General features: G+C 49.7%; 1 protein-coding gene across 1 annotated transcript in view; it reads right to left on the bottom strand.

Moving 5' to 3' along the window:
• Positions 1-3,253: 3,253 nt before the first annotated feature.
• The window catches only part of EIF4EBP1 (eukaryotic translation initiation factor 4E binding protein 1), a 21,217-nt gene continuing 15,703 nt past the window's right edge, over positions 3,254-8,767 (bottom strand). The window contains exons 2-3 of the mRNA XM_081809084.1: positions 5,735-5,914; positions 3,254-3,724 (exon numbers count right to left, since the gene is read on the bottom strand). Coding sequence (XP_081665210.1) covers positions 3,693-3,724; positions 5,735-5,914 — 212 coding nt within the window. The 3' untranslated portion in view covers positions 3,254-3,692. The remainder of the gene's footprint in view (positions 3,725-5,734; positions 5,915-8,767) is intronic.

Here is an 8,767-nt window from a genome sequence, read left to right as displayed (position 1 = left end):
ACAATCCGCTGAACATCCGAAGAACTGCCTGGCTCTAGTTACCTTCACCTGATTCACCTTAACACCAGTCTGGCACTGCCTTATTCTAATACCTCTAACTGACATCCTAGTTGTCTAGGGCTGGGAATCTACAGAACCCAGACCTCAGTTCCAACCAGTGTGGTATAAAGAGCGTGCATGGGCTTTGGAGCTGGACAGATAGAAGCTGGAATCCTAATTCTGACACACAGCCATCACGGACGTAAGTAAAATGGGAATGAAAACATCTACCTTAAAAAAAAAAAAAATCTACCGTATGTTTTTGGGCCATGAATAAGATTGTAGTAAAGCTCCAGGCATATAAAAGGCATTCAACCAATGGCTTTTTTTCCCCAATAATCTAAACTTAGGCTATCTAAATTTACCTTGCACTACAGAACACGCTGGAGCCTCACATGATACTCCTACACACACTGTATCCATTCCAGACACCCAGCCTTTGCTCCCGCAGTTTCCCCCACAGCCCAACCTGCCTTCACAGTCTTCAACTGCTCCGGGCCAGCTTCACTCCACTTACAAGCACTTCATCGTGCCTCCTCGGATTTTGTCCTCAGGTGGTGGGCTTGACATTCTGTATTGCCTCAAGGTCTAGCACCCTGCTGGGTATGGATAAGAGGCTTAGCAAAGCCTTGTTAAATCAGACTGAGGTTGGATTTAGCTGGAAAAGACCACTTGTGGGTCTATGCATGAACCCTGCCCCTCCAGAGGTACTGGTTTTCAGACCAACGGATTCCTTGCTTGGCTGTGTCCTTGGGCCCTTCCTTGAGTCACGTCCATGGTGAATGTCTCACAAAAGGTAGAAAGATGACCTTGTCTGGCTTCCTGGGAGTCGGAGGGATGCCCAAGCTGTGCCAAAAGCAGCAAGGAGGTTGGAAAATCACTGGCGGTTCAAGTCCCTACTGCATTCGTGCTCCCTGGGAACATTCCCCAAGGTTCTGGTTCTGGCTTCTCGCTGTTTACTCGGTGCAACTGCTAACCCCGCATTCCCGTCCAACCTCTCTTCTGGGCTACCCAGACCAGAAACCTCCAGGACACGTCTCTCCTCCTTCCACCAAGTGCCATCAAGCCTCCTTTCCCAGGAGAGAGTATTGCAGACTCCACTGTCCTGGTTCAGCCTCTTCATCCACACGCGGAAAACCCAACGGCTTTAACATTTCTGCAGCTACACTGCTCTTGGTCCTTGCACATCTGCTGTTCCTGACCCAGGAAGGCCTTTCCTAAATTCAAGTCCTACATAGGGTCCTATAAAGTCCCTCCTCCTCTCTGAAGGTTTCTCAGATTCCCTTAACCTATGGCATCTGCACAGTTACCACCCACTGGACAACCACAGAAGTATCGCTTTATGACATTTCTAGGTGTCCTTCTACTATCCGCAGTACCTCGCATCTCCAGACCAGGTTGTAATACCTAGGGCACACACACCACGGCTTAAGACACTTCTTTGTATTCCCTGGCTCACAGCATGTGGCAGTGTTCCCCCCCCCAGTTGTCCCTAGGTTCCCAAGCCAAACTCTGATGGTTTCCTAGGGCATCCCACAAAAGCTTTAAGACTCAGTACACTGGGATGTTAAATTGGGGCACGGGAGCCTTCTCTCTGTCATAGATCTTCACCATTTCATAGCACCCAGCTAAAATGATGCTCAAGAGAGGTGCCTGGGTGTCTCAGTCAGTTAAGCAACTGGTTCTGGATTTCGGCTCAGGTCATGATCTCAGGGTCCTGGAATCAAGCCCCACCCCACTTCCCATCAGACTCTGTGCTCAGCGGGGAGTCTGAGGATTCTCCCTCTCCCTCTGCACGCCCCCCCCCCCATGCTCGCTCTAAATCTTTAAAAACACCTGGGTTTTCTGGAGGATACTTGTGTTCACTGGGAAAGGTGTACAACTTGTAAATGATTTTCTTATTGTCAGAGAAGCCTATTTTTTACCCTCTCTTGGACTGTAAGATGTAGGACCAAGGGGAATGGACATATCATGCAGACTTGTGAGCAAGACCTCAGGTTGGATGCTTTTACTGGAAAGCTAAGGGACTGGGAAGGCTGGTTGGTCTCTATCCTGATCCTAGTTGGAGCTTTAGCTGTCTTTGCTCTGGCGGTGGCCCCTCAGTCTCGCTTTCTATCTACATGCAAAGGGTATGCTGTGTGCCTGAAGCCTGCATGCCACTAGGGCTGGGCCCTTCCATATGCCCTCCCCAGGCACACAGATTCCAGCTGCCTCCATAGTCCCTGTGAGGGGAGGGGACTCCAACTCAGCTGTAGGAAAGGCCAGGCAAAGGACTTGGCCACTAAGGCCTGCTGCTCCCCAAATGGCAATTTGACAAGTACTAGGAGTCCAGAACTGTAAGGTCCAGGTCAGCCATTGCCTCTTGGCCAAAGGCCATTCACCCCCACGTATCTGTAATGAGAAACACCTGCTACTTCTCAGCAAGCCCTCTGGCCGCCATTCAAGGCCCTTAGAAATCTGGCCCTTCTATGGCCATTTATAAAAGCCGTCCCCACCCACACAAATTGCCGGCTCTGGCTAAAGTGGGCAATTTGACATCTTGTGCTTGAATGCCCTGGTTCTCCAAGACCACTTGATCTTGGCAATACTGGGCCCCTGCCTCTCCTCAGCCCACTCCTTCGCAGCACCCCAGCTGCAGCATCACCTCCATGAAGCCTCTACTTGCATGGACCATTCTCTGGTAACGGATCCTATACAATCTTTTATACTACCTTTCCTTCTGGGCAAATCTTAGGCTTCAGTGAAATCCTCAAGGCAGAGCACTTGTCTCATGTTTGTGTCCCCCCGGGGAGCTCACACAGAGGGATCAATGGACAAATATGAGGGATGCATAGGTCAAAGACACACTATATCATCCAAGGCTCAGGTTCTTCCCTTGAACTCTTGCAGGGAATGGGCCCCATAACGAAGGGAACGGGGTCACTTGACAGGCTTGGGGGACAAAGCCCAGAATAGAAATTGCACCCACCACTGAATAACAGGAGCTAAGAGAGCAGCACAGCTCAAAGCCAGTCCCATCTCTCATTTACTGGTATGCGTTTTACTTCTCTGAGCCAGTCTTCTGACCTGTACAATGAGGATAACAGTCTACTTACCTTCTAGGTTCAGTGTGAGAATCAAATGAGATAACATATAGGAAAGTATTTAGAAGTACAAATAGTAGTTGGTGTTAGTTATCCATATGGAGTTGAAAAGAGCTCAGACAGGGGCCAACTTTTGGCCCTAGGGCAAAGGTGGCTTTTATTTCCTCTCTTGGGGAAGGAGGGGGAGGGGAGTTTTCCCACGCACACCACGCACTAAGGAAGGGGTGGGTGCGCCCCCAGAGGATGGGGCTGGAAGAGCTGGATAATCACTCAAAAGGGCTCCACCACGTCCAATCCTGGCCCTGGGTTGCAGGGTGTGCTCATGAGAGTCACTCCTGTTAGGGTGGCAGCTTCTGCATGAATGGAGGCACATGGAGGTATCCGCTGGTGTTCACGAAGAGGAAGGGGGAGAAGGTGCCCTGAGTGAGGGAGCGGAGGGCCAGGATGGCTGACCCCATGGCTCAATGCCTGCCCAGGATTACGACTCGCAAAAGGCCTGACTGGTGTGACTCTTCTCCCGAGAAGGGCCAGGGGGGCCCAGAGGCACTGCTCGATTCAATGGCTGGTCCTTTAAATGTCCATCTCAAACTGTGACTCTTCACCTGGGGAGAGAAAGGACAGACGGCCAGGTAAGCAACCGGTGAATGGTAGGGCTCACATTTTAGAGGCCAGGGAGAGACGTTAATTTTCATTTTGTTGTTCCTACAAGAGTAGGGGCCAAGGAGAATGGAGGGAGGGCAGGACTCCACTAGGAAGTCCTGGAAACAGGCCTGAGGTCCAGCTGTGCTCTCTTCCCCAATCCTAAAGGAAGAGCAGAGACCAGGTCTCCCCACAGGAGAAGTGACAGTCTTGAATTTTTTATAATTTTTATTGTTTTTAACAAGAGTGAATGGTTATTTGGCTTTGATATAAATACAACCTCACAGAAGAATGTTCCTTAAACATAAACCTTTTTTGAGCATATGTCCTACCTTGGTTTAGAAGATGGTAATACAACCTACTAGGCGTATGTCCAACTGCCCACAGAATAGCCTGACTCTGTAGTAAAGGAGTTATTTTGGTAATTCAGCTACTCACTGCCCTCACCCTCTCTCTTTCCACAAAAACCTCCAAGCAACTCATGCTGCAGGAGGTTGTTTTCTTTAATGGAGCTGCCTCATTCATGATCTCCTGGGTAAGGCTGCTTTGAGGTTCTATATCCCAAGATGCCCACCCCGGCCCCCACGGGGAAAATGACCACATCTTCTGGTTATATTTACACAAATACATGGTCCAAGGGTAGGAACTTTGGCTAATATCCTATTAAGCAAAATGAAAAATTATGTCCATCCCTCACCATCACAATGGAACTCTTAGGCCATTATTGTGGGTTCAGGGTTGGTCAGCCTGGGCATCTCTGGGCCAACCCTGCATTTGCTATGGGTGAGCACAGCTCCAGAAACTGGGAGGACTTTGGCACAGCCGTCAGGTAATGATGGTTCCACAATGTCAGGTGTGACTACCTCCATCCTCGACTTCTAGTCTTTGGTTTGAGGCAAAGAGGTGGGTGGGAAGCACCATGGAACTGACCACATGAATCTATCCATCCTTCTCTGCATCCTTTAACGAAAGGCAGGTGACCACACTGCCTGGAGCTGTCCTTCACACTGCTCCATGTGTGCGCAAGTACACCTCCCCGCCGCCCTCCTTCCCACTGTTCTCCAAGTCTGCAGTGCAAGGCAAGGGCTGCCGGTCAGGGGCTGTGGGGTTCCCAGGGTAATTATGAATTATGTCCTACAGACCCTGGGTAGATAGACTCTGTTGCTGTCAGCAGGGCCAGCCCAGCCTGAGGTCCCAGCTGCTTCCTCTCTGGCCTTGGTCCACTGCCTTCCGGGTGAAGGGTCAGCGGGTTCCAATCTGACTCAGGTTGTCTGCAAGTGCTTACACTTCATCCTCCCACAGCAAGAGAGCTGAGATGCTCTGGCGAGCTAGTCATGATGCCACACAGAGTGCATTCACACCCACAACCTCCACTGGGGTGATCGCTCTGATTTAGGGGAAAAGTGGGGTGAGATACCAGGAAGGACCCAGCCGCCCCATGTCAAACCTGCAGAAACACCTGGTTGCATTGTTTGTCTTCATCAAGAATCCACTAGTGGATCCACTAGTGGGTCAATATCCTGGATGCCTTTCTCATCCTGTAGACCTGTAATTCCCTAGAGGGCAAGTTTACCGTATCTTTGATAAGTCATGTCCTGCACATGCACATCATGGGTGTGTCCCAAGTGTGGCAGACACGAGGAAATGCTTCAGGGACAATAATACCAAGGGTCATGCTTATGAAAGTTGCTGTGTGGAGTCCTCCTCATTTCAAACAAGCTCCCCATGAATTACATTACCTGATGGGGCCAAATCACCTCTCCTGGAGTTCTTGGACTCCTTTCATGGGGAAAGTTGGTACCGTTGAAAGTTCTACCTACCCCCCCAGCCCCATGTGTCTGATCTCTGAGCTGCTCCACAGAAGGGGGGCAGTGACCATCATTCCCCTCGCTCAAATTTCCTCTTTGAAGGGGCTCCACCGGCTGCATATGTTCCTTTCCTGAGGAAGAGCCTGGCCAAGCCCTGTTACTCACCACCAGCCGGCTTATCTTCTGGGCTGTTGCGCAGGTGGTTCTGGCTGGGCTCTGTGGGGGGCTCCTCACTGGTGGGGCTGGTGACTCCGGGAATGGTGGGCAGGTCCCGTGGAGGTGTTTTGGTCACAGGTGAGTTCCGACATTCCATCAAGAACTTCCGGTCATAGATGATCCTGGTACCTGGAGGGGGGGACAGGGACATTGAAAAAGCCATTTCAAACCTCCTGCCTGCTTATTTTCCACTTCTTTGAGGCATGGCTGTAGCAGAGGCAACAGGTTTTTCTGCAGAAGCTGGACCAAGGAGGAGTGAGGCCCGGGTGCCTGGCGGGCTCAGTCAGCAGAGCATGTGACTCTTGATCTTGGGGTCATGAATTTGAGCCCCACCTTGGGGTTAGAGTTTACTTAAGAAAAAAAATGCAAAAAAAAAGTGGGGGAGGAGCAGGCAGACTCAGGACAATCATACCCAATACTACAGAAGGTATATGTTTTTTATTTATTTAAGAGAGAGAGAGAGAGAGTGAGCACTAGCAGGGGCGGGTGGCGCAGAGGGAAAGGGAGAAGCAGACTCCCTGCTGAGCAGGGAGCCCGATGAAGTGGGGCTCGATCCCAGGACCCTGAGATCATGACCTGAGCTGAAGGCAGACGCTTAACTGACTGAGCCACCCAGGCGCCCCAACAAGGTACATTTTTATTCATTTTTCAATTCAGTCCTTACAGTACCCTCATAGGATATCCAGAATCTATAACTCCATTTTACAGATGAGCAAAGGGAAAATTGAGTGATTCCCGCAAACTAGTAAAAAATGAGAACGCTTCCCACCTGGGCTTTGTGGACAGGAGTGACGCATGGGCTCCTGCTAAGCCTGTCTCCCCTGTGACACCTGCTCTGATGTGTCACCGCACTCAGGGTTTGCACATGGTCTATGTTCTATCCACTCCCTCTTTGCTCTCCTTTCCCAAGCTTCACCCCAGGGTGAGGACCAAGTCTGCTGCAGTTATTCACTACCCTTAAACCACACCCAGGACCCACCTTGTGAGGGCGGTTGCCTGAGTGATACCTTAAAAAGGAACATCTTCGGGCGCCTGGGTGGCTCAGTTGGTTAAGCGACTGCCTTCGGCTCAGGTCGTGATCCTGGAGTCCCTGGATCGAGTCCCGCATCGGGCTCCCTGCTCGGCGGGGAGTCTGCTTTGCCCTCCGACCCTATCCCCTCTCATGTGTTCTCTCTCATTCTCTCTCTCTCAAATAAATAAATAAAATCTTTAAAAAAAAAAAAGGAACATCTTCTACAGTCAGGACCAAGGATTCTTGTGCCCCAGCTGATTTCATCAAAGAACAGTGACTAGTGAGAGGTGATTCATGTTGGGTCCTTGTTTACTCAGGATGACCTCTAAGCACCAGGATGGTAGTAGTAACATCTTCAACACCTCCCTCACACTTCTGATTCTTCCTTTTCAACAAAGAGCAGGCCTCAGGCTCAAAGCCTTCCGCAGGCAGTGGAATCCAGCTAGAATTTAAAACTGTCTTGGTGTCATTATATTTCTTTTTATAGTTACCTTCTATTTATGGTAAGTGAATCTGGTTTTCCATATATAGTCATGATATCAAGTTTCCTTTTAATATATGATAGGATATCACTGAACATGATAACAGTATATATGTTATAAATAATACATATAATAAAATAACAAAAACTAAGTTAAAAAGGTAAAGGATATAAAGACAAATACTAAATATATATACAAACAGAAGACAAGGTACAGTACAAACTGCAGATGGAATATGAGTGCTGGAGTTTAGAAGCGATGATTTTAAGACTTCAGGAATGTCCTTATCAATAAACCTGGAGTATTTTCCCCACTTAAGGGCTACAATGAGTGACATTCCAACAGTGGGGATCCATGTCTCAATGTTGAGCACCAGCCTGTGAGCGGCCCCAGGAGAGGAACCCATTTGCACCCCCGAGCTCTGAGTCTGAGTGCATGGGTTTGGGGGTCTTTTTGCCGAGGGCTGGAATATGAGGAGCAGAAAAATGGTAAGGAGATACCAAAAGATGCACTTTCCCTCCTTTCATGTCCCCGTCTGACTGTGGCCCTAACTAGGCAGTTACCCCGTCTCATGCTCCTTGCCTGAGAGGCAGGAATGCTGCAGCCTTGTCATCACCACCCTGTGGGCCACAGTCCACAGCTCACATTTCCTAGTGGGAGGGTGTAAAGCAAAGCACACAGAACCCAGGCTGCCTTGGAGGCTCTGCTACCAACCGGCTGTGTGACCTTGTGCACAAGGCCCTCTGCTCCTCCCCCCTCTGGGCCTCAGTTTCTTCATCTGTAACATGAAGGGCTGAGTGCTTATGAGCCCAGGAGGCTACAAACGGAGAACAACAGTGCCTTCTCCTTGAGGGTAAATGCCCTGGCTTCAGAGATGGACCACTCTTTGTTTCTTGATCCTCAAGGCTCGGCAAGAATCTGCCCTGTCCTTGCCTCCCTCCAGCTTTGCTTTTTTTGTTGCTTTGTCCACCAAAGAATAGGGAACTGACCCCATCAGAGTGGAACCTAAGAGTTGGAGATTCAGTGGTCTCAAAAAACAACTGGGAAAGTCGGTTAAGTGTCTTTTTTTTTTAAGATTTATTTATTCATTTGAGATAGAGAGAGAGCGCATGCACACATGTGCATGCAAGGGGACAGGCAGAGGGAAAGAATCCTCAAGCAGATTCCCCGCCGAGCACAGAGCCTGACTTGGGGCTCGATCCCACGCCCTGAGATCATGACCTGAGCCAAAAGCAAGAGTCAGACACTTGACGAACGGAGCTACCCAGGTGCCCCTAAGCATCTGATTCTTGGTTTCGGTTCAGGTCATGATCTCAGGGTTGTGAGCTCAAGCCCCACATCGGGCTCTGACCTGGGAATGGAGCCTACTTATGATTTTCTCTCTCCCTCTCTCTCTGCCCCTCCCCTACTTCTCTTCCTCTCTTAAAAAAAAAAAAGAAAAGAAAAAGAAAGAAAGAACCAGGGGGTCAGCAGCTTCTGGAGAAGCTC

Source organism: Leptonychotes weddellii, chromosome 2 (assembly GCF_054177405.1).
Source record: "Leptonychotes weddellii isolate Sample4059 chromosome 2, ASM5417740v2, whole genome shotgun sequence".
NCBI lineage: Eukaryota > Metazoa > Chordata > Mammalia > Carnivora > Phocidae > Leptonychotes > Leptonychotes weddellii.
The sequence above is the reverse complement of the archived record's forward strand: the minus strand, read 5'-3'. Positions and strand labels throughout refer to the sequence as shown.